Here is a 27,044-nt window from a genome sequence, read left to right on the forward strand (position 1 = left end):
TATGTATTATGTTGGGCGAGCCATTTTATGTTTTTCTTCTGGTTGTCCCCATCTACTTCAGTTGTTTCGGAGGATAGGCTACTCAATGCTGTTTTGCTGTGAATCTCCAGAAAGGTTCTGTCGACTACAAAACGTCACCCACCTTTCCATCGGCATGCGGGTGAGCAAACAATGACTGCATTTTTGTTTTGGGGTGAACTTATCCTTTAAAAGGGCGCTATGTAGTTTTGGAGAAGAAATCCAAACTCAGAATTTTAATATTTACAATAATAATGAGGTATTAATACATACTTGGAAATATTTATTTGTTCTATTACTGAATAAACAAGCTGTTCCAAAATATAAACTAAGTAAAGTGTGAAATTGTGTTGTCCTGTTTGTTCAGACATGAAGACGTAAATGAAGATCTTTCTCTTCTGATTACAATTTCCTGTGCAATTACCTCTGAAAAGTCTGGTCGTCTGGCAGTGATGAGAAAGTTAGTGCACCTCTTGAGAGGCTGCTTTAATGTATTGATGTGATGTACTTGCAGGCTACAACACATTTCTTCTACCATTTTCAGCATTGCTCACAGATCTGTGTGAAACGTGTCTGCTGAGAGTGAGAGTGAGAGCTGGACTCTGGCAGAGACAGCAGCACAGAGGCAGCACACTGACTGCAGCCATGATGATGCGGCTGCGGCGGGCGGAGTCTGCTGGCCTGAGCCCTCTCTTTCAGTCTGGCTGGCTGCTGTCCTGTCATCGGCCTGGGTGTGGTTTTTTTCTCTTTCTCTTTTTTTTTCGCAGTCGAGGGTACCGTTAGCAGGAAATCAAGCGCCAGTTCATTTTCACTTTAAGGCGAAACAAAGAAAAAAAAAACAGTCTCTGACGAGCAACCAGGTCGAAAGGGGGGCAGTTGTTCGTGCTGAAGCTAGAAGTACCGTTAGCTTCCTGGAGACGGGAGGGCGTTAGATTGGCGCCGTTGTTCTGATGGGAAAAAGTTTTCTGCTCTCTCGCTGACTGCTCTCATTTAACGAGTTTTTGTTTGTAAAAGCTGAACCGGACGTGAAAGGAAGGAAAGATGCCGAAGACGGTAAGAATGAAAGCTGCACACACACGTTATCATGTAAAAAAAAAAAAAAAAAAAAAAAAAAAGACAACAAAAAAAAACAACTACCGTCTTTTTGTCCGCCTCTCTGTGAAATTCTCACCGGGACTTTGCTAGCTTGACATATCTACCTCCTAGCAGCCTTAAACTAGCCGTAATTTCATCTCTGGTACATATAATAGCATTTTAAAGTCTGCTACATCCCCTCCAGCTCACCCGAGCACCAACCGGGGTACTTTCCGTTAGGTGTGTGCGTGTGCGCGCTCCCGCCTGTTCGTCCATTAAAAATTAGCGCCTTTAATCAGAGCATTGATTGATCCGGGCGGCTGGCCTCTGTGCGGCACCTTATTACATTACTACCAACTCCTCTCCACGAGCCTGAAATCACGTTTCTGGAGTCGTGTCCAGCGGAAGTGGCTGTGTGGCCTGTAGTAGCAGGCGAGCTAGTCCTCCTAAAGGCCTCCTATTCAGTCAGGTCTAACAAGGAGGGATTTCAACTGTCACTCAGGCCAGCTGTGTGTGTGTGTGTGTGTGTGTGTGTGTGTGTGTGTGTGTGTGTGTGTGTGTGTTTGTGCTGCCCAAATCTGGAGCAAATGGAGGCAAAGTTACAACAGGGAGGTGGCACAAGGGGAGGCACTGAGATCCATTATGCCATACAGCCACTATGAAGGAAAGAGATCATGTTTTTTTTGTTCTGAGCTGTGGTATCAAATGGAGAAGCCGAACAGATTTGTCCTGGTGCTGGTGTGAACAAAGAGAAGGAGGGTCAGGCGAAGATATCACAGACAAAGCCAAGCATGGCTCGGCCCATGCCTTCGTCAGTGGCGAACAGAAGTGAAAGTTCGTACCCATGTCTCCTGTCTGCCCCCGTTGAAAGCACGGGTTGGGCTTTGACTCAGCAAAATGCCTTTTGAATTGAATGAATAAATGAATCTCCACCCCTGGGTATGTGGTTTAAGTTAGCAATTTGGTCCACGTTATTTAAACCATCTTTGTTTTGGAGCAGCCAGTAACAAGGCCAATGTGGTACTAGATCATTTTCTTTAGAGATTTCAGTGATTATATATCTTATCGCTGCTAATATATCATGACAACTGAATTGTGAAATGCTGTACTTCCCGATTAGAAACAGAAATACAAATGGTACCAGGGGTTGTAGCCGCTTTCTTCCTGCCGCATTGTTTCTGCTAGCACTTCCTCAATACTTTTTCCAGCTGTCAAGCAGAAAAAATGTTACAGCATCCTGGCATTTAAAGGGCATTCACATACCCATTATTACCAAAAGGAATTACTCTCTAAAATAAGCTTTCTAATTTTGTGTAAGTCGTTTGTGAAGTAGTTAAATTTGTGCTGTGAAGGCCTTTCATAACTATGAATTACTAAGCAGTGATTAACAATAATTTGGCACATTTATTCATCAAATGCTTTCGATTTAAGACAAGAATAAAAATATTATGTTCAAAATACATGTGAGCAGTGACACAGTATTTGTAAGAATTGGTATCCTTTTTGTCTTAATTTGGGCACAACAATATCTGCACTTGCCAGATGTTTTTTACAGCAGCGAAGCTGATAAGTACTATCAGCATTAATATTTAAATAACGCGTTTACTATGCTCTTGATATTTTTAGTCCTTTCCCTTAGTGTGCCAAATCTCTGCAGAGTGCAGCTGGGCCACTAGTGGCCCACAGATTGTTTTGTAGCTACTGAAGGAACAGCTGGTCACCTCAAAGACCTCAAAAGAAGCAGTTTGGCGGTCACAAGAGGTTCACAAGCATGGGGATATTGTAGGGAAAGTGCAGCTGTGTAGCAGAGATTTTAGCCTGGATATAGTAAAGGGTTAGAAAAGAGGAAACTAGTAGTGGGAAGAATAGATGGTCAGGAGGAAGCTGCAGAGGTTTTGAAAATAAACAGGGTAAATGAATGATGACAAAAAGGATCATGGGATATGCTAGACAATACCAAAAATATAAACTAGGGGCCACCAAGAGAAGTTATATTGTGCCTTTTATTGAGATGGAGCAAAGCCTTAAATACATCAGATATTAAATACATATGTGACGTTATCTCTTCAAGGAATCGGTCACTGCACCTGTTGGATGGTGATTTCTGTGGTCATGAACAGTAGTGGTCTGTGTCCTTTAGTAAAGCTTGCGGCGCCATGTGAAGAGGCATTAGACGACGCGCCTGAAAGAGGGAAGCGACATAAACTGATTCAGCAAATGCTCCAAAGCTCACTCTGCCCCCAGTGAAATATGAAAACCCAATTTTTCATCCAATCCACAACAAGCCAGCTCAGGAAGTAAAAGATTCACAGCTTTAAAAAAAAGTTTTTCCATTAACTGTTTTGGTGACCCAGTTTTGATTTTCAGTTAACTGTGACTACCTTGATGTTTCATAAAAGCAATAATTATTGAGAAACTCTGCCTTTTCTTGCTGGACTTTTGTTGGCAGTGCTTCAGTTTCCCAAGGAAGTCATGTTGTGACTCAAGGTTTCTGCACTTACATCAGTTCCTCTCTGGTAATTTCCTCGTCTGCAGCCTTATATGGACTTTCACATCACAGTCTGGCTGTTCTCCTCCCTGCTTTCCCCTAGCGTGTTCCTCAGATGCCATGCTCCACTTTAGATTGCATTACAGCAGTGCAACAAGTTCAGGATTGACAGTGCATCTGTGTTTATCAGTATTTAAAATGCTAATTTTACATTTCAGTGGAGCTATAATAGTTTAGAGCAATTTATTTGTTTAGACTTTGCTCTGATGTAATGTTGCGGCTATTAAGGAAGAAGCCACAAATTACAGGTTTAGATAGACCAGATTTTTCTCAAGCACTAAACAGAACAAGAAACACACTATTCTTTTGGGTTTTTTTTGCCAAAATCTTACCCAAAAGATGTATTTGTGATACTAATTGGGCCTTAACAACAAAAACAATTCATGCTCTTATTTTCCTACTTAATGCTTGAGTGTTAAACACATTACAGCGTTAGTACAGCAGCCTGATTTTGACCAACTGGTGAATAAATGTTAATCACATAAAAAACACCTTTTTATCCACAAATGCAGACAGCCTGTTATTATTATTATTATCACACAAAACTTTTAAGTTTTAAACTTACCATGTTAGTCCATTATGTAGAAATCATAACAGATGCAGTTTTCTTGCTAGGAAGACCAAACCTTTAACAAGTGTGGCCATGGAGAAATGGTAAATGGAAAGAGCCAGAGGTATGCAAGCAGCGGATTAAATGAGTCTGTATTGCACATAGCAGAGCAGATTAACAGTGTGTGGAGGCAGAGGTGGTGGACAAACTGCAATCAAAACTTGCAGGGTTTTCACACAAATAGCTAGTTCAATGTTTTCTGGTTGGAGGTTGAGAGAAAAACAGACTTCTGAAAGTAAGTTCTTGTTCATTTTGTTGTCATTCATTTTTAAAAAAATCTCTTGTATACTAATATACTTTTAATCCTCTGTTTTGTGTGTATTGATGCGTAGGATATAGTCTACCACTATAGACACTAAAATAAAATAAGTATATGTTACAGTGTCATGAGAGATGAAGAAATCATTATTGAATGTTATACAAGCTTTAATCCAGCAAACTTCAAACTGTGTACATGATGAAAGAATAGTATAAGCAGATCACTACAGTGGGCATTAGTCAACATAATATTGCATTACTGCACACTGCAAACAGAGCTGGTGGTTTGTATCAGTGGATGTCTTGTTGTGTTTGTGTGGTAAATGTTGGATCTGCTGAGGATCCAGAATCATTCCTCACGGACCAGCTAGATCTTTACTGATTCTTATGGTTAGTTGCAAGAGGAACATTCAGGATTAACATAAACATACTTTCACTAAGAGTTTGGGGAATAGATGCCCTACTGACCTGCAAAAACTCGAGCCAGCTTGGATCTAATTGAAGGACTAAACTAGGATTAAATCATTACTTACACTGAAGAAATGAAAGGAGGCCACTGGGCTTATGATGGGTTGCACCACGCTGTAAATATGAAATTGAATATATGTAAAGTTGTATTTGGTCTATGAAAAAATGTATATTTGAGAACATATTTAGACAAGCATTAACACCTTTATGTTGGGTACGTATTTTCAACCAGACAATCTTTCAGACAATGAATATGATATTTGATAAGTGAATTACGTCAGTATCGGTGCCTGATATCGATATTGGATTGGATCTGTCCCAGCTCTATAGATATATACCAGTAAAACAATGGATTTAAACCCAAAAACAGACATGGCAGACAAAACCATCAGCGATAAAACAGTCCTTACTTGGTCAACAGTAGGTGAACAGTTGGCAATGTGATGGTAGGCAGCGGTCCGAAGGATGACAATATATCACCACAATGAAGGCAGCCAGAACAGGACAAATACTTGAAAGCTCAGGGAACATAGTCAATGTGGCTAAAAGTAGTAGCATCAGACTAATAAAAAATACCATAACTAATGGAGTAATGTGGGACTAGTCCCTCAACAGGATGTAGGGTGATTCTCATGAAGCTTTAGCTGATTGGAGAGGATGAAGCTTCAGTCTCTACCACAATGACCATTTTGTATTAAAAACAACTTGCAATCTTTTTGATTATTCTTGTAGCGTCATTTGATTAATTTACAGACGTGATCGTGGGAAACAGCTCCTAGAGACCCTTTCCCCTGTGTGTACTGTTGCCTGCTTAGAGAGGAACCTCATCCTCTTCTCCATCCACCTACTCCCTGTCACCCAGTTTGTTCTCATCAGCCATAGGGTTTCCACAGTTTAATGCTAAGAGACAGAGAGGGCAAGGCGTTGATCATTTTTTTCCAAAGACATCCAGTGTTATTCTGGCAGACAGGTGGTGGAATTTTATCTGTACCAGGACACAAAGAAGAAATACAGCCTTCTGAAATAAGATTACTCTTGTTTTTACTTCTAGGAACTTAATTGTTTTTTGTAGAATAGATACTCTCCTGTAGACTCACCATAAACACAGTAATATGTGTATATAGGCTTCAGAGGATATAAACTTGCTTGCTGTCTTGCTCACAAGGCTTTTCACATGATTTCTCTTGTATTACTGGCTTCAAGCAGTAACACAACAAGACTGTTGTGCTGTGCCTCACACAGGATAGGTCATCAGCTTCACATTTTACCACACTCTCACTCTTCATATTCAGCTTTGCATCACCCTTAACTGTTAACTGTATGCTGCTGGGAGAGAAAAGATTAAAATACCAACTGTACATTTTAATGTAAATGGTTAACCTGACTGGATTTAATCTGACTCTCTAGTTTCTTATGTCTCACACGTTGATCATGTTTCTGTTGCCTTCATTTGTCATTCAGATAAGATGTGAATCAGGTAGTGGTAGATGTCACTAGCGTGGTTGCTGTGGTAACAAGGTTTATCCATTGTTAAAGAATTGTTGAACTTAGTTGCTGACCTTGTGTGACTGTTATGGAAGGCATGACTCAGGTGCATGACTCATTCAGCAACCGTTGTATCTTTAAAGTTACTTTTATTATATTTCTTATTATTATTTCTTGTTTTTGACAATTCCACAGTGATGAGGACCATCCTGTTCATGTCATGTCATACAGATAAATTTAGGTGCTGGTTATCGACAATTTTGTTTCCTCTGACTCCTAAAACCACTTAGCGGCATCGCCTTCGTTGTCTTGGCTGTGGTCGGAAGGATTATGGCTTTCAACAGCACACTGAGATAACAGTGGCGACTGAATTCCAGGATGTCTAGGGTTTCCATGTGAATTAATTATTGTTAATCTGTGGTGTTATTCCTACAAAATAATAAGTAATGTTGCTACAGGATTGCAATTGACTAGTCTTGTTTTTGTTAAGTCATAGCTTTGCAGAAAAATATGAGGTGGGAGAAGTTTTCCTTTTCTTACCTAAACCTAAGTAGATTTGTTGCTTAAACCTAACCTAGCACTTCTGTTACCAAAACCTAACCAAGTAGTTTTGCTGCCTAAACCTAACCAAGTTGTTATGTTGTACAAAAGTAGTGTGCTTAACCCGTTCATCCACCACAACCTGCTCTCCAAGCAGACTTTGTCACTTTTTGCTCAGTTGCAATGATGGTCTTGGAGTAACATCAATTATGTTGTCATTGAAACAACAAGAAAACGGCAATATCAGACCGCACATAAAGTATGATGTTTGAGCAAAGTGCATCTTAATGGAGAAAAAAGTCTGGTAGTTAGACTGTACTTCTACATCTAACCCTGAGTCAGCTTTGGGCGTAACTTTCTCTTGAAATCACACCTCTTCTGTGTCAGTAGTTTCGCTTCCTCTTCCTGGTTTGGTGACCTGGTGTGTTTCTCAGGGTTCACTTTTGGATGAACTCTTTGGTTGTTGCATGTGCTTCTTAATGGCCATGTAAATATAAACTTGTCTTCTTCCTACTGATGATGGTGCATTTTTTTTGTTTTGAAAGTGTCAATACAACTTTCTAAATTCAGTTTGTTTTAGCCTTCCATCATTGGCTAGTTCGGTTTATCAAATAGTTTCACGCATTGCAGCTTGTATGAAAACTGACATGAGCTGTGATTAAGATACAGATTTTGGTCTGTCAGTTAGTTTGTCTGTCCACCACTTTGGTTCAGACTGAAATAACAACTATACCATGAAGCTAATAAATTTGGTTATCCCTTAAATTTTCATTTGGCCCATCATCAGGCCAAAACTTCCAGTTTTCCCGATAATTTAGTTGAACTTTGTGTTTGGTGCTAATTAGCTAATGTTAGCATGCCAATGCGGAACATTAAATTGACATGGTGAGCTGAAAGGGAAGAGGACTTTATCATTATGACCAATTATGTAAGTCGGCTTATGGGATATCTTGAAACTGGATGTGAGGCTGATTTGAATACTCAGTATTTTTAACAATAAGTCACTAACTTTTTTACCATTTAATGGTTAAATATTATGTGATTGAAATTCCTTCAATAGGTTTTCTGTTTCTGATAAATGTTCCTTTTTGTGGGCCAGGACTTTTTCAACATATCCGTTGTACTTTTGGATAAAGAATTGCCTTGAAAATGCCACGTCATGTTCGATTAAGTGTTGTGAGGAAGTGATGAGTTGGTTTTCATAAATCCGAGGTCAGTTATACTGACATGAGAGGAGATGAGACCTTTATGATTTCCCCGGGGCCAGTAGTCGTAGTCGGACACAGCTGTATGAGTAAGGATAAAGGAAGTGGAGATATTAAAACAACAGAAAGCCTCAGTCAGTAAAGTAGAGAATTCTTGATGAAAGCTTCACATTGCATAGGTCCAACAACAAGCTGAAAGCTTATTAAAAAAGGAAATTATCAAAAATACACTAAAACAATATAACAAATTTGGTCTTTAGATATGCATCTAAATGATAAAAGTTGAAGAATTTATTTCTGTCGTTTTGGTGTGATTAAAAACTGTTAAAAGTAAGTCATGGAAACATGACACGTGAGCCTGAGAGGGGTGTTTTTGAGCATGTGCTAATAATAGTGTGTTAAGTGTTTTTGAATTCTGGCCATGAGGGACACACCCTAACCAGGCAGAAAATGTACTGGTGTAGTTCCTTTTTCATGCAACATTAGCTATTCTGACTCAGGAAATGAAACCGCTTAAACCCCAGCAGGGTGGTCATGAACTACTGTCTGCTGGAAACAGAAAAATGTTCATCGAAGTTCATGATTGTCAGTTTAAAGAGCGCTACGTCTGAATGATTCCAAGCAGATGTGTGTTGGAGTTCAGTGTAGGCCCAGATTATAGGTTTCACTGCAACTCTAACAACCAGTGATGACAGGAAGTGACAAGACGGGCAAGTGTCCTGGGTAGTAAATGGGGTCCTGCTGACATAAATGGGAAAGAACGCAACTCTAATCAGCCCTGCAACTGGGAAATAATGCATACCATTGTTGTTCAGGGCAGGCGTGGGCCTCAGCCTGCACAGTTATTTCCCAATAGTCCTGTATGCTGCTGTTTTCGTCCCCTCTAAGAGGTCAGAGAAAATGAGAAAGGCCTACATGGTCAGTTTACAAAGTACAGAATCAATTTAAACTCTGCCTGGGCGACCTCATGGATGGGGATTTAAAGGTCAAATAAATGTACTCAACTTTTGGCATCAACATTTCAAGTCATCTAAATAAGGAGTATCTCACTTATAGCATATAGCTGACAAGTTGCTTGATACATGACAGGATGTAGGCGACTCTCATGAGAGCTCAGTGTTCAGCAGCGGTGCCGCACAAGGCCCAGCCACCAGAGGATGTGGTTACTTCCTGTAGATAAGTTCGATACTGAGACATGAGCCAGATTGGTACGTTTGTTGCATACACCTTGAGGGAGATGAGAAATGAAACATGATCTTCGAGAGTTTTACTTAAAAAAATATATTTTTCTTGGTATGCTTAAGCACAAGTTTATTCAAAACCTTCCCATGAGTTTAATTCAAAATCAGCCAATGAGCCACTGAGCCACCCAACTAAATCATCTGTATCTGTATACATATTCTGAATGCGTGGTGCTTAAAACTGATGTGGTGGGACTAACTGGAAGTTGTTATTTCACAGCGGAAATTGATATGGGTTGAGGAGAAGTTGCAGTTTTTATTACTTATGAGAAAACTATTTACAGAACAGCCTCAGAATTGAGCTTTAGATCAATGTTTTTTATCACAAGAATAAGAGAACTATTTATTGAAAATGTTTATTATAAACTACAATAAATAAACCAGTCGTAAATTTAAAATTTTAAAACTCTACATGTAGTTACTTTAAGTAAAAAATGTAATCTCCTGATCAAGCCCAAAATAATAATGAAGCTCTTCTTTCGCACATAAATTGAAGGTTGAATTTATCACAATGATATATGAGAGAGGCATCCACTTTACCCAAAATGCTTTCTGTTGATTTAGATTTTCACTCATTCTTCCTCCTTGCTCTCTTCCTCAGATTAGTGTAAGAGTGACCACAATGGATGCTGAACTGGAGTTCGCCATTCAGCCAAATACAACAGGGAAGCAACTCTTTGACCAGGTAAGAGAAACTTCTGACTGACTTGTAATCAGTGTGATGTGCTTTCCAGTGCCAGCAAGAAAAACTGAATGTGGAAGTACAAGTAATGGATTTTGTTTTGCATTTATGTTAGTTTATGTTTATGACTTATTTAATGTATTCACCCATTTATATTTTATATATTACTGTTTTGCAACGATTAATTAATTAATTTTCAACTGTTATCACCAACTATAAGTCAACTCTCATTCAAGTCAACAGTCACTCTGATTTCAGCTTTTAAAATGTGAATATTTTCTGTATACTTTACTCCTAAAAACTGAATATCTTTGGATTTTGGACAAATCAAGACATTTTAGGACGTCATGTTGTGCTTTTAGACTTTGGCTGATTGACATTTTTCACCATTATCTGACATTTTATAGACCACACAAATAACAGATTGATCAACAATGAAAATAATCATTAATTGAAGCCCTAATTTATCCAATTTCTTGTTTTGTGAGTAGCGTAAAGGGACAAAAACTAGCATTATACAACACAGGGTTAAATAGTGATCAATAAATGAAGCTTGTACCGTGTTTGCATGTGAACCAATGTTCTTGGTTCCAAATAAGTACTTTTTTTAGTTTCAGAATAATTTTTATTTGTCATATTTTGTGTTTGATGATTGTAAGTGTGTGAGAAACCTCATACATTCATTAGCCTGACAAACAGCGTCAACCTGTTATAGAACACTGTTTGTTAATTTTTCTGGTGGGGAAGCTCATTAATAACACTTCTGGTTTTATATTTTAAGGTTGTGAAGACCATTGGGCTGCGGGAGGTGTGGTACTTTGGACTCCAGTACCAGGATACAAAGGGTTTCTCTACATGGCTCAAGCTGAATAAGAAGGTGACTTCAGTATTTTTGCTTCACAACAATGCCTAAAGCACTGTTTTGTCCTTCTTTGTTAAGACTGAACTACTCAGTTGAACCCAGGTCTGTTTACAGAAGCGTGACCTCTACCCCTGACCCGTGTCATGTTTAATTTTAGGTGACAGCCCAGGATGTGAGGAAGGAAAGCCCGCTGCTGTTTAAGTTTCGTGCCAAGTTCTTCCCTGAGGATGTGTCAGAAGAGTTAATCCAGGATGCCACACAGCGGCTGTTCTTCCTGCAGGTGAAGGAGGGAATCTTAAATGACGACATCTACTGCCCTCCAGAGACAGCAGTCCTCCTGGCCTCCTATGCGGTGCAAGCCAAGTATGGTGACTACAACAAGGAAGTCCACACCCCAGGCTATCTGTCCAGTGAACAGCTGCTCCCTCAGAGGTAACACGGGTTTCACCTGTACCAGTTAAAGTCTGGCGGATGTGCTTGTGTGAGCCATGTTTCCCCTCATGAATTCTGACACTCAGATGTCTTGTGTTGTCAGAGTTCTGGACCAGCACAAACTCAACAAGGACCAGTGGGAGGAGAGGATTCAAGTGTGGCACGAAGAACACAAGGGCATGATGAGGTAACCACTGACACGCATTGAAGAAGAGAAACATCTTTGCCCACTTACTGTTAGAGCAGACGCTGTTCAAGAGGGTTTTTCACACTCATATCCCAAAAGGCTGACTGAAATGTGTATATTTAGGAACACCACAATAGCACCTGATTGTACTTGGCTGGAGCTCTGCTAAACAACTTATCAAACACCTTTCATGCTGGACGGAAACCCGCTAGCACCCACTAACATCTGGCTTTTATCATTGATGTGTAAGGCAATATGTTCATTGCCGGGTCAAATGGTGTGTTATTAGTAGCTTTTTCCTCATTGCGTTGATCTTCTCAAGGCTTGTTTTCAGCCTTGTTGAACACCTCACTGGGACATGTCACCTTGAGCTCAGTGTTGTCTGATTAAGTCTGTATGGCAATCAGGGTCAGGCAGAGTGTAGAACACCATGTGCTTTAGGGTTTCAAAGCTTCACCATTTTAGACTTTTGTGCTACTTAATCAGTCTCTCTGATGTACTAAAGACACGCCTTGTTTGTCCACAGAGAGGAATCCATGATGGAGTATCTGAAGATCGCTCAAGATCTCGAGATGTACGGAGTCAACTACTTCAACATCAAGAATAAGAAAGGAACAGAGCTGTGGTTGGGAGTAGACGCTTTGGGGCTCAACATTTATGAACAGAATGACAAGTAAGTGATTCCAATTGTAGTAATAATTCAAAATCATTATGCTGCACATAATGTGCATTTATAACATTTATAATTCTTACCAGTACCAATACCTGTTCAATGAGTTGTTGTTTTTGGATTGTCTTCAACAGAATGACTCCCAAAATTGGATTTCCTTGGAGTGAAATCAGGAACATTTCCTTCAATGACAAGAAGTTTGTCATTAAACCAATCGACAAGAAAGCACCTGTATGTTAACTCTTGATAAAACACAACTTGTTAACAATCGATAAATCATCTGTCTACGTGTTAAAACTAATAAAAATCTATACTGTTGCTGTTTTAGGACTTTGTTTTCTACGCTCCGAGACTGCGCATCAACAAGCGCATCCTGGCTCTTTGCATGGGCAACCATGAGCTGTACATGCGCCGCCGCAAACCCGACACCATCGAGGTGCAGCAGATGAAGGCTCAGGCTCGGGAGGAAAAGAACCACAAAAAGATGGAGAGGTAAGTGTCGAGCTGTTATCAGAGAAGTCTACAAACATTTTGCATGCAGATTTGATGACATGATATAATTCAGTAAAAGTGTGAATGTCCAATCCAATACATCTAATACATCTTCTATGTTCATTAGAGCTCTGCTGGAGAATGAAAAGAGGAAACGAGAACTTGCAGAAAAGGAAAAGGAGAAGATTGAAAAGGAAAAGGAAGAATTGATGGAGAGATTAAAGCAGATTGAGGAGCAGACGAAGAAAGCCCAACAAGGTGGGTGACCTGTCAGTGTTCAAGGAAAGCTTGTCGTTGTACTGTAATGAATGGTGACACTTACCTTTAGATTGTGTGTCTGCACAGAGCTGGAGGAGCAAACACAGAAGGCTCTGGAGTTGGAGCTGGAGAGGAAGAGGGCTCAGGAGGAGGCTGAACGCCTGGAGTCTGATCTGAGGAGTGCTGAGGACTCCAAGGTGGCACTTCTGCAACAGTCAGAGAACCAGATGAAGAACCAAGAACACCTGGTCAGTCATGGAAAACTATTTGTCTAGTCATTGGCACTGAAACATGAGGATGTAAAAGTTTCATCACTGAGAAATTATGAGTTATTATGCTTCAAATATCAATATCAAGAATCTAAAAGAGAGTGTTGTCCTTTTTTAGGCCACAGAGTTGGCTGAACTGACTTCCAAGATTTCCCTCCTGGAGGATGCCAAGAAGAAGAAGGAAGAAGAGGCGTCGCAGTGGCAAGAGAAGGTATGATCTGAATTTATCCTTTTTTATAGTAACCCAATAGTCTTCTCCCCTTAAATGTGACAATTAGAGTCCTTTAAATGTTCCTCAACAAGTATAAAGTTGATTCACCATTTTATTCAGGATGTCTTATGACAACATACATACAAATTAATGGTGCCTTTGTCATGTGATCAGCTATATCAGCATTCCAAAATGAGCTTAATAAATGAGACAACCATCAGGCATTATTTCGTCATACAGTGACGGCAGACATTCCTGAGCTCTTGTTGTTGTGTGTTTTTGGGAGGAGGGGTGAAAGCCCACAGCTCGATTCATGACTTTTTTGGTAAAAGCCTTGTGTGCCAGCCCAGCCCCTTCATTTTTATGACTCATGTCATGCTGTTCGTGGTGGTCACGGCTGTCTGTGTGTGAAGGAAATCCTGTTCAACTCTTTTGCACCATTATGATATTCTGGCAGGAATGCTGTGCTAAGTGGTGGTTTCCATGTTGTGCATTTTTGGCACACGTTCAGCTGAAATTCCAGTCTTACTCATAGTTGGCCCTTACTACTGGCTGCTTATAGCACAAGCATTGAGGCTTATACTGAATTACTGATATATATAAATGTCTGAACATTTACTGTATCTCCAAAGTATTTAAGAAATAAAGAAGTAATGGAGAAAATAAGGCAGCCTAAATACATCAGTTTTATTTTATTTTTTATCCTGTGGCTGAAGTTGATTGCTAGTGTATTTAATAATACATTTTTAGTGACCAAAATAATTTAAACTTGTATAGCCAGAAGGGTAGAGCTAAAATGATAAGTCAAATAATCTGTTGTCTGATTAGTAACAGATTTTTTTCCTCTAGCACCACCATGAGGTCACCATGTTTAGCTTTAAGGGAAAAAATGTCTCAACAAGTTTTGGATAAAATGACATGTTATTTGTTACAAACATTCCCATTTTCCGTGGGATGAATTATAATAACTTTGGTGATCCCTGATTTTGTTTTATATAGTGTCATAACTAGGTCAAAATTCTGTCTGTCCAGTACTTGAGTTTATAACCAATCTCCAGCAGAACTAGTGATATTCCTCTTAGCCTCATATTTACATTGTTTCTAGTGCTTATTAGCAAATATTAGAATGCATTAAGATGGTGAAATAATTAACGTTACAACATTGCAAATTACAAGCATGTTAGCATAGTCATTGTGAGCTTTTACCATGTTAGCATTTAGCTCTAAGAAGTAGTACAACTTCCCAGAGCTGCTAGCATGGCTGTAGACTTTTTAAAAAATTCTTTATTGTAATATTTCCTTCTTTATCTTCCATATAATTATTTAATTATGACTCCATTGTAATTTTTTTGTTCAATTAAATGAATAAATAACAAAAGATAACTACAACACCAACTCAGAAAAATACACAAACAAAGAAAAACAAACAAACAAAAGAAAGAAAAGAAAAATTGGCTTTAGATCCGTGTTTGGCCAGTGGAAAATTAGCGCTTCTTTAAATAAAAGAAAAAACAACTATTGTTGTCAGTGCTTTGGGACATTAAAGATCCACTGAGTCTCTGTTTACTGATCTTAACAAAGATAGTAATAGAAATTGTAGCGAGCCCTGAAAATATAACACATCATCTCATTCCCTGTTCCCTCAGGCTACCATGGTGCAGGAGGACCTGGAGAAGACCAAAGAGGAGCTCAAGAACAAAGTGATGGTGGCTCATGTCCAGGAGCCCCTCAACGCAGAGAACGAGCACGACGAGAATGATGAGGAAAGCGCCGAGGCCAGCGCAGAGTTCACAGCTGCCGCCACGTACAAGGACCGCAGTGAAGAGGAGCGCATGACTGAGGCTGAGAAGAACGAACGTCTGCAGAAACATCTACTCGTAAGTCTTCACTTACAGTATATCTCATATCTTATATATAAGATACATTTGATTGATAGATCGGAGGGATAATTGTATAATTTAGATCTTACAGGACACAAATGCTTTTTAAGTGTATTTTAGTCAGATTTTTGACGATAATAAAAGAGTTAGTTGAAGTAAATCACACCAGAAAAGAAATATCAGAAATAATGGTTCATAATAACATAGCGGTGTGAGACATATTAACACTGTGATGACTGTATTTCTAGGCTCTAAGCTCAGAGCTGGCCAATGCTCGGGACGAGACCAAGAAAACAGTGAATGACATGATCCACGCAGAGAACATGAAGGCAGGACGAGACAAGTACAAGACCCTCAGACAGATCCGGTCAGGAAACACCAAACAGCGCATCGATGAGTTCGAATGCATGTGATGTCTGCGTTCACTATTGCAAAAGCCCACACTGCTGGGCCTTTCTGCCTGGACTGCAGTCCTGCCTCACTCAAGCTGTTTCCTCTGTTCCCAAATAAATCAGAGCCACGACATGACGTGGTCGCACAAGCACAGCACAATGTACAAATATGGATCGGGAAAACTCCATTTGTTATCATTCCTAACTTTGAATTTAGGCAAGTCACTGGTTGAAAAGGGACATACTGTATTTTATTAGTTCATTCCTCTCAAGGGGTTTATGTAGCATATTAGTTACGGGCTCAGGCCTCATTTCATGACACATTGAGTAAGCATTTTGAATTTCTTTATGTTTTTTGTCACATTTTTTGGTCATGATTTAAAAATGAAAGGCTCAAATTTCTCTTTTCCTGTAGACACATGTACACATTCTTTACAGCAAGCTGGATTTTCAGACAGTAATATTTCTCCAGTGGTCCGTTTCCCATACTTTTAAAACCAAATGCACTGTAATCTTCATAAGCGATTACATTTAATATGACCCTGAACTGTCTATGTGGAGCATCAACAGAGCAGTATTATTTTTTACTCTTCATTTGACTGTAACTGTTAAGGATCATACAGTATTCACCCCACTCACAAGGTGATATGAAGGATCAATTTCATTTTAATACTAGTGTTTGAAAAGCATTTTAATAACTAGCTAGACTGTTTATCCTGTCTACAATGAATGTCATCAATTCAATACAGCATTCAGCTAAAAATCTGACATAACATTTGAAGTTGATTGTACTGTTCATTCAAGAGTTGTATTCCTCCGCTTTTAATTCCACTCATCAACTAGGATGTTGTTTGATAATCAAATGCAGATTTTGTGCGTTGATATAACCAGTACAGCATAAGGAATTACACTGTAATTATCATGTCAAGTTGGCTTTTGTTGGAAAAAACAGATCCCAATAAAGTCATCTGCAAAGGTAAAAGTTGTAGTTTAATCTTAAATGCTTTTCCACATAATCCACGTAGAATTTGATGCATAAAATAAAATAATTTCATCAAACATGCACTGGACAACCATAGCTTACTTTTGCAAAAAACAAGTCAAAAGAGACTTACCGCCCTCGATGGGTGCCATTTCCAATGCATGCATTTTTGATATACTGTATGTATTTAATTACATTTGTGTATTTTGTAATTTGGATTTTTCAGATGTGATAAAATTGTGTAAGGTGAAAGATAGACACCACTTAGGATATTTTTGTATAATAAATCTAGAAGTACTCGTCAAAGATAGCAGTTTTTGCTCAGAGAGAACAGCGTTTTGAAAACAGTGTTGTGTTGTAGACTAATTGAACAGCTCGCGCTGTGATAGAAAGCTGATGGAACAAGCAACACCCCGAACCCTGTGATAGGACCAACGACAAGCCAGATGCTACTTCGTGATGCTAATTCTGTTCATGTTACATTTAAACCAGGCCAAAACATTTTTAAAAGGAACGAACATAACATTCGTCCTAGTGCCATTATTCCAGATTCCATATTCCACTTAAAGGGTTTTGCTTGTTCTCAGATATTTAGAAATTCGTGTTTGAAAGATTTATTTACACTATTTTGCAAGTTCAAAGTGAATGTATTTTAGTGATAAATATTTCTTATTTTATTTTGATTTCTCTGAACATTTGTCGTTTGTACTGAGATGCATTTTGATATACAGTATTCTCGCCCATCGCTGCGTATAGTTGGTGTATCTGCCATGAATGATAAAAATGCAGTTGTTGCTATTTTGGATACCTTTCCACGCCTTTGACAATAACTTTTATAATGCTGCATTGTATGTTCTACCTGAAGCACCACGTGTTGACAGCCTTCTGTTAAAGATCAATCTGGACTCAAGTCATCATGTGTGAAAGAAATGTATTCAAAGATGCTACTCAATATTTTGTCTTGAATCAAAAAGCGACTGATTAATATTGTAATTTGACAGACAGTGCCTTGGCCAGGTCAGATCTTGCTGCTTCAAGTCTTCCTTTCACCAATGAATAAAAATCAAATTAAACTGTATTTCTTTTCTTGTGTGTTTTTGCATTTAATATTACTGTTCTAACTACCGTTGCTGCAATTTTTGTGATAACTGAAGTATTAAACCAGTGTTATTGTCCTGTCTCATAAGCATCATTATACTCCATATTTCTTAAAATGTATCTTGACATATATGCAGTTTATTAGTATGTTCACATTTACTCACACTCGTCAGATCCACTTCTTGTACTTGAAGTTGCAGTCTTGCAATGAGCCACATGGTGGCAGTTTGCCCTCAGTCTGCAGTGAGAGCAACATGGAAACAATTTGAAGGTGGTTCAGTTTATTCACATTACTAAATATCTGGCCAGTTATACTCGGATTTTCATAAATATAAAAGTTACAATAATCAATAGTGACCATATCTGAACAGAGGATGTTAAAAGATTAGAGAGGAAATGTGACTTTGAGGTGAATTTTTCTCAAAGAATAATTTAAGATAGCACAAAATCACTCACCATACCACTCACAAGGCAGCACAGGGCATTAAAAACCACCCAGACCCTCTCCCTAAATATAAAAATGGGTTTGTGAATTATATTTCTGCAAACATTTTAAAATGGCAAACAGTAAGCACTGAAATCTCTCCCAGAGTTGACATTTCACGCTATGAAAAAAAAAAAGAGTCATCTTTGTTACATTTTTGAAATTCAGCTTGGAGCATTCAGGTTCAGACTCAAAACTCAATATAAATAACAAACCCTATGACTGACAGGCAAGCAGATAAGATGCCCTCCGTTTGATTTGCATTTTAAAACCTATGAATGTGAGTGCCACGGCTGAGAGATTCTGCCTATTCTATTTAAATAGGAGCACGTTTCCACTGTCACACCTCATGACCTTTATAACATTCTGCAATCAGTATGTTAGATGAAAAGAACTGAAAATAAAGGTGCCTTTGCAGTATACTTGCTCCGTGCCAAATTGAATTAGTTGTGTTAACTAAATTGATGTAGTAATAAGAATTTGTACTAAAGGAAATTCAGTTACTTCTTGATGAACACATTGATGAAAATCAACCATCTCTTTCTCAACACCAAAGGGAGGTGGTGTTTTTTCATCTCCTACTTCCCCTATATTTGTGGTATCAGTGGCCTGTAAAGGGTGTTGAAATGGTTCACGCTCTGAACTGCCACTTAGAGATAAGCTGCCATGACTCCTGCTGTATCATACTTCAGTGTTTCACATGAAAGGAGAAACAGGATTACTGTAAATAGCTCTCCTTTCTTCAGTCTTCTGCAGCTTGTCAGATGGGAACTCTTCTCTATTGTTGTAAATATCATCAAATATTATGAGGGTTTCATCTGATAGCTGGAATTTGTAATCTTTTTTAGCACAAAAGGTGCAAAACTGTGTAGTTTGGTCCGAAACAAACGAATGTTGGCTTAAGTTATTTTGTAACAGTTGTTGATCTTCAAGATACAAACTACACTGCACTGCACTGCATTACACTATACTTTATTATGCAACACCATGCTTCGGCATGTTAGACCATACTGTGCTATACTGTAACATGATATGCTCTGCTATACCATGTCTATGCTATGCTATACATTGCTATGACATGCTTTGCTATTTTATATGTTATGTTATACTATGCTATGATAAACTATACTATACTATACCATGGTATGTTATGCTATACCATATTATAGTATGCTATGTGAGGCTAAGCTATGATATACTATGCTATGCTCTATACTATACTATGCAATATGACACTATACTATGCTGCATCATTTTATACTACACTATAGCATGATATGCTATACTATACTATACTATACTATACTATGCCATGCTTTGCTATACTATTCTATGAACTACGTGCATATACCAGGAACATTCACTTCACCTTACAGAAGTAGCTGAGTCACAGGAGGCTATGTGTTGTAAACTTCAGCATGTAGTGAAGGTGGTTCATATGCAGAGCTGTATTAGGGTTCTGGTGACTTCCTGATTGGCGGTATTTGGACAAGAATCATTATAAAGTTGGGTCAAAGGAGCCTGTCAAAGTGCATGCTAAAAGTGCAAAGAGTCAAAGTGCATGCTATTATACATTCTTGTCATGAGGTGGAGAGTGACGATGCATCAGACAGTAGTTGATTCCCATACTGCACTAACTGCTATAACCAGGGCGGGAACTGTTAGTTAAGTTAAGTTTAGTTTAGGCCTTGGCTTCTCTGAGCTATCTGGGCCTTTTTGTTTCTTGCAGCCTTGATGTGTCCTCCCCTGCATGCTGCTAAAAAAGATATTTGTGGAGCCCTTTGATCAGGCTGGTACAGTAGATACAGGTACAGTAAAACAGTTTAGCATCAACAAGAAAAACAATCGACACTGAACAGTTGGGATACAGTAGATTAAATGTTGAGTTATTAAGGAAGCTGAACATACAGTATAGTTGTAGCTTCAGAGGGAAGTCCAGTGAGTGATTCATGGTGCGTTGGTCCAGAGTGACATGAGGAAGTTACACAGCTCTGCGCTTAGTACATTTTGGCCATCGCAAAAAAAATTGTGGGTAATGCTTAAAAGGTATGGCAATAAAAAGTTACAGTCATAACTTTTACAGAATGTTTCTTGAAATTTAAGGAGTCTGGACAGGAAGTAGTTGTGTGCTCTGTATCAAAGAAGGGGGGCTGATAGATATAACATCAATCAACAGTGAAGACTAAACACTGATGCATGTCCTTAAAGCAGGAAGAGCAGATAATGGCCAGTGACGGTTAATAGCACGTGAGGGGAGAAAAATACTACTGTCACCATCATTAACGGGTATCAAGAGCAGTGATAGACCATGGTACTTATTTGATCTCACAGTTTAAACATCACTCTTAAGTGTAACCTTCAACATAAAACACCATCTCTTCTCCACATTGACTGATCTGAAATGGTTAGTCATTAAATTACTCATGAGAAGTTTATAAACCCGTAAAAACACAGTTGTATATGCACATTTCTAAACACAATAGTAAGAATGCATGACTGCCACAAAGGGCGAGCAAAACTGTCGCATATGTCTCAGCAAACCATTATCTCAAAAGCTGTGAGCCACGAAAGCCTTCAACAGCGTTTCACAACCCTGACATGTTGACACTTAATTTCCACATATTTCCTGAGAGCTAGCTTTGCAGTTATCTTCCTTGTTTTGACTTCCTCTTTGCAGCACCGCAGCTCAATGGTCAAACGGATTGTCTTGTGCAGAGTGTCATCATTGTGAACTCTTGAAAGGGAGAGAGGAGCGGTGCACTCGGACACGTCTGCTTCAACACCAGCAGAGCTCAACACTCAGGTAACAGATGGGTAAGTCATTGATAAAATGATGTGTACCTACAATAATGATTTGTTTATGTTTAAAAAGGGAAATATGTGCATGTTTTTAAGTCATGTTTTGAGTGCTATCTGTGTCTTGTTCATTTACTCTACAGAGTCCTCTCTGATTTCGCAGAACAGGCCCCCCACTTAGTGTATTTGACAAGCTGAGTTTGACACTCTGTTTCAGTGAGTGTCAGTTTGTCAAATACCCCAAGTGAGGTGTCACTAGTCGACAACTTTTAACCCTTCCTGGGTTACTCCAGAGACGGAGCAGCCAACTCCACAGTGTGATCTACCCGGCAACAGACTCGAAATGGCTTGAACTGCTTTTATTGTGAAACTTTTTTATGGACATAGACAAGGAAGTTTATTTTATCATATGTTTCACTGTCAGTTATTAAATCACTCTTCATCACTCTATCATCATTTTCATGAACAGGAAGGTTTGTTTTATAACATTAGAATTTAAATATGTGGAAAAAATTTGACAGAGCCTTCATAGAGATGTTTGAATAAAAGAGAGGTGTGCTTATAGGTTTTTTGACAAAAAAGAAAAAGAAAATCTTTTGCACCAAAGTTTGCGCTTAGTCTGATTATTTAGGCTGATAGCACAGAAGCAAAAGATGCCACATATTGTTATTTTCAGGACAGGTAAAGCGGCTTGATTGCATCATGTGGTATGATCTCGGTTCATTTTTCTGGTTTTTAAAAAAAACATGCTAAATGTATCTTATTATATTAAATGTTTTCACATACATGTCTTGTGTAAGAGCCAATCCATGTATTAAAAGATCAAACTGTATTAAAATGTGTAGTTCGTAGTCTTTTTTAAGACTGCATATCTGTGAACTATTTAAGTGTTTGCCTCATTTCACACATTTTGCTAAGTTGCTTTGTTCAGCCTTGATTTTAGGCTCTGCTCGCTGCCATCATGTGGGAGCACACTAAGTGAAAACCAGACTCAGACTTGGTCGACATGCAGAGGGGGAAGAGAGTAGCCCAATAAAGTGTACAGTGACCCCGGAGTCTTGTGCGTCCTCATGTGCCCTTTGAATCTTTTAGGGAATTAACATGTGATGACATGATTTGGCAAATTTCATCATCCATGTATAATAAGGGTGAATGACATGCCGTTTTTACAGGCTGATCTGTGATCTCTCAAGGGTTATACTGATGTAGTAAAGCTGCTTGGAAGTGCTGCAGATAGAAGCTTATCATCTAACTGACTTCTAAGTGAAGACATTTATCGGGTGGCCCTGCATTTCCTGTTCCTGTGTGGACATGTAGCGCTGCCTATATGTGTCAGAGCAAATGTGTGGGCCTGTCTGACATTTAGATTTCAATTAATAGATACCTTCTCAGCTACAAATGTGTCTAACAGCTGCGTTGACAACCACAACATTGCACCCAATTAAGCTTCATTGTCATAAAACGTTTTAATTGGGGAAGATCAGTGGGAAACACACACATCTACTACTACTCTCCACGGCCTGAGGCGGTTGGTCACATGTGGTGAAAGTCATGTGCACTCTGACATTGCTGCAGAAATGAAGCCCTGTTACTCTGCAGTAACTGTGGTTCACATCTGCAGCGAACATTTGTACAGCCTTCCTTTTGTCATGTGTGTCGACTGACTCCTGGCAATTTGAGAGTTGGATCAAAGTATTTAGTAAAGAACACTTGAACATGTTTTTCTGTGTTACTGCAGACACAAACTGTATCGTGTTGCTCCTTTTGCTTTCCAGATAATTTTTTTCAAGGTTCTCCAAATGTCATGTTGTACTGTATACTGTAAGGGAGTCTTGTCTCGCCTCCAAGGCTGTTGGAAATGTTCTTAAAATAACATTTAGTCTAGAACAGGAATTCAACACATGTTTTAAAGCTGTCTGAATAAATAAGTCTGTAAAAGGATCCTTTATAATTTTTTATCAGATCACTTCCCCATTAAACAAAGCACAGACATCATCACTGGATGCACCTTCTTTAAATTGTTGAGCCACTCAGGTTTAATGCAATCTGTTGTTCTCAACCGATTTTCATTGCACAAGAGCTCTGGGCGTTCGATAAGGCTGCCAAATTGTGCATTAAAGTACTTGTTTGTGTTACTGCAACCTTGCTTGCAAGATGGAGTTAAAAACCACACCTGCAATACTACTTGACGTCAATGGGAATTGCAGAAAGTGTCACTGTGCTAACGGTTACAGCATGTCACACATTTTTCTTTAGAGGATTTTAGAGGATTGCTGGATTTACTCTAAATATAATGTGTGGTATGATTCAGTGTGGTATGTGGTCAATTGTGATGGCTGTGTGCAGGAAGTTGCTCCAATTCCACAAAACAGTGCAAAAAATCTCATTTTTGTTTCAAGCCGACACTATCTCCCTACCTAGTTTGTTGCTGTAACTCCACCACCACCCTGTTTACCCAGTAAGTGGTGGTAGAGCTCTGTTCTCTGATCTGTTCATGAGGCCACTTTCACATTAAAGAGTCTGATACTGAACGCAGTACACAGTACAAGCAAGTCATTTCATACTCACATGTGCATTTTGTTTAAGAGTAATACTGTCACACACCAGGCTCAAAGATCTTTATTTAAACAGGTACAATACATTATATGTATTAGACATCTATAATGATAATACAGTTGGTGTGAGAGGAATGTATGTCAGTGGCCATTTGCATGAAATTATTAATTTACCATTCCTAAATACAGTATTTTGAAACTAATTTAAAGAGATAAATATATCTACAAGTAAGGACTGCACATGTTCACAACTACAATGTGTTTACTTTTCTGAAAGTTACACACTGTTAATGATCGATTGATGATTATTCACAGAGATACATGGGATGAAGTTAGTGTAGACTCTGTCAAGTGACTAAATATTAGAAAATAAATAGTTGTGTTAATTAAGTACTATAGCTAGGAACTCATCTCAGTAAAAAAAAAAATGTCATGGCAGTACAGCTCCAATCATCACACCAATGATCCCAGTGACTAACAATTTACCTCCACAGAGGAGGTTGTGTTTTCACCCATGTTCATTTGTTAGTTGGTTTGTCAGCAGGATTTCACAAAAACTACTGAACGGATTTCCACGAAACTTGGATGGAGGATGGTTCTGGAGGATTTACTTTTGGTGGGGATCCAGGAATTTCTTCTCGCTTTCCATAACAAGGCGAGACAGGGCATTTTGCGACATTTTGGTTAATATCTCAGAGAATAGTGCATGGATCTTGATGAAAAAAAAAATCAATGTATTTAGGTTCCTGGATCCTAATAAAAATCCAGATCTAGGGTTTTTTTAAAATTTTCTCAGTCACGATAACAAATAAGGATAGAAACGATAGCAACGAGCGCCAATGTGCAGCTGAGATCATGAAGATTCAGAGAGGGACCAACAATGATTAGGTTTAATTGGATCAAAGGGGACTGTTTTTTTTGGAGGCAATTCATTAATATGTATTACATTTGCGAATGTCTGTTAAGAATTCCAAATAATTAGTGATAATCAGCTGACTGCTGATTTTTGAGTCTATTTTAAAGGCTGAGAAGAATCATAAAAACAGCTACACCTCAGGTCATAAATGTTCTCTGTAAAAGGCGAGGATGGATGATTTTTAAGATGAACAGGAGTAACTTGAGAATCCTGGGGTGTTGTTTGGCTCCAGAGAAAACAAATCTGTAAAAACTGTAGGCCTGCACATGTGATCGATTTAGTGAAAAGAAAAAAAATTAAATTTTTTGAGAACGTATCATGCTGCACTACAGGACAAACAAACCCCGTGCAAAACCATGATTTCGTGTAATGCACAATGAGGCTCTGTGTAGAAGTCCAGTCTTAATGACGTGCAGGACTTCATCACATTGTCACATTCTGTCTGCTCCACTAACAGAATTAAAACACTTTGATGTGTTGTGTCCATGAACAGCTTTTACTGTGGAAAAAAAAAAAGTCATGATGGTGTTGTGGTGAGTACGCCACGATCACCTTTATCGGTCTCTACAAGTACGTACGAGAGTATTCTTCCACGCCACAGTAACATTGGGGTCAATGAGTGTGTGGGGTTCCCTTTAATTACATCCATAAAAAAACATACAAACATGGAAATGACTGTCCCATCCTAATCGACAAAGACACAGAAAACAAACACTCACAAAATTCCATGAAAAAATGTTTGAAGAATCCGTCAAACAAGAAATAAAATTACAGTTAACATCCCCTGTGTCGCCTGTAAAAGTTTGTGTGACAGGGGTTCTGCTGCTGCTGCTGCGTTCAATAAGACAATCCATTTTGTCCCATACTGTCTCAATTAACATGGATAATTGTGATATGACCTTGAGCTGAGGCACCCTGCTGGCTCTCAGTCTAATTCTAAAAGTGTCAGACTGCATTAGTGAGATATCGTCATTCAGCAGAATTCCTGTCTAAGAGGGTGTCTTAACATTTCCAGTGTTACTCTGAAAATGCTGAAGCACAAAGCATAGTCGCATCATTCGCCAGAATTTTCTCTGAACCCGGTCGGCTATATCAGAGCTATCACCTGAAATCTGCTTGAACAAACAGATGAGGCTGAATGCAAAATGATACCTATTTCAGGATCAAGAAACGGATTAAACTTCACAATGAGGTGAAAGACACTTGGAGAAAAAAAAAAAGTTTTTAAGATTTGAAAGATCCGTTGCTTTCACACTGATTTGTTATTCATCCCATTTCTAAATGTACCAACGTTTGAAATATATTTGGAAAAGAATATAATATGCAAAGAGGGTTTTTGGCTAAATATTCAGTGATGTTGTTCATTCTGGTGAATTTTGTAATTAAATGAGAACCTCATAATGAAATATTGACTTCTCACCTGCACATGACTTTGTTTCATTTAATCTTTATGTGTCCAATCGGAGAAATCACAGTCTAGGTGGATCTTGTGAGCAATGGCACACACCGAGGGTTTATGTGTCTGTGTGAGAGGTCAACTCTCACTCAACTCAGCACTCACCAGAGACTCCGGTGCTCTCTCTTTTTTTCCCCCCTCCTACTTCAAATGTCTTCATGAAGTAAAGTACATTTCCCCTCCAGCTCCAGTCAGCTCAGTTGGTAGATTGTGGGTCCCGCTCTGGATCAGAACAGATGTGACTCCAGGTGTTTGTTCCACCAGAAAGCCTGGCTCTGCCTCTCTGGCCGTCTCTAAGCAGCTACAGATACAGACACTCGTATTAAGACATACCATAGTTGCATATTGATTACCTATGCATTCAACATAAACCCTTCTCTTGTGCGCATGAGTTCACCAAAACATGGGAATAAATAATCATTTAAAAAAATGTAAGACTCATCTTGCACTCGGGGGCATTTGTTCATTTTATTGTGTTCATTTTATTGCTTAATTTTATGACGCTGCCATGAACCTATAAAAAGAAGAACGTTGCCAGAGGAGTGTGTTGCTCGGGACCAGACCTCATGGGGAAAAAAAACAACTTGATTTAACACGTTTGATTTAACGATTTGTACAATAACACAACTTCACTCACTAATGTGTGTGAAACTGGGTCATGTTTTATGGAGAAAATATTTGCTAGTTTTGCCTCTGATGTCCTTGTGCTGCTCTGCCTTGTTGCCAGAATAACTGCTAACAAACGGACAAGCGACACCTAAATTCTGCACTATTGGCTGCTGCCTTGGTAACTATGTCGAAGCGACTAGCAATGTATTATCATATCTACTAATTCATGGGGACGTTTCATGGCGTCACCATCAGGTCAAAATTTCAACTTGTCCAATACTTTGGTTTATGACCAAATATCTGCTAAATTAATGGCATTTTAATCATCCTCAGCTGTACTTTGTGTTCAGTGCTAATTAGCAAATT

The 27,044-nt window shown here is 38.8% G+C and overlaps 1 protein-coding gene across 1 annotated transcript; it reads left to right on the top strand.

Annotated features, from left to right (window-relative positions):
• Positions 1-725: 725 nt before the first annotated feature.
• Positions 726-17,842, top strand: LOC141006884 (moesin). Its single transcript, XM_073479173.1, has 13 exons — positions 726-1,071; positions 10,049-10,132; positions 10,911-11,006; positions 11,149-11,423; positions 11,527-11,610; positions 12,137-12,283; positions 12,415-12,511; positions 12,609-12,772; positions 12,900-13,030; positions 13,118-13,278; positions 13,418-13,510; positions 15,157-15,387; positions 15,639-17,842. The coding sequence occupies exons 1-13, from the start codon at positions 1,060-1,062 to the stop codon at positions 15,801-15,803; spliced, it is 1,740 nt and encodes a 579-aa protein (XP_073335274.1). The 5' UTR covers positions 726-1,059; the 3' UTR covers positions 15,804-17,842.
• The last annotated feature ends 9,202 nt before the right edge of the window (positions 17,843-27,044 follow it).

This window comes from Pagrus major, chromosome 13 (genome assembly GCF_040436345.1).
Source record: "Pagrus major chromosome 13, Pma_NU_1.0".
Classification (NCBI taxonomy): domain Eukaryota; kingdom Metazoa; phylum Chordata; class Actinopteri; order Spariformes; family Sparidae; genus Pagrus; species Pagrus major.

Bases quoted from the DNA above. Each gene is read 5' to 3' on its own strand.
- LOC141006884 (XM_073479173.1), top strand. The intron at 12,284-12,414 runs GTAAGTGATTCC...TGTCTTCAACAG, and splicing joins ATTTATGAACAGAATGACAA to AATGACTCCCAAAATTGGAT. The intron at 13,511-15,156 runs GTATGATCTGAA...CTGTTCCCTCAG, and splicing joins CGTCGCAGTGGCAAGAGAAG to GCTACCATGGTGCAGGAGGA.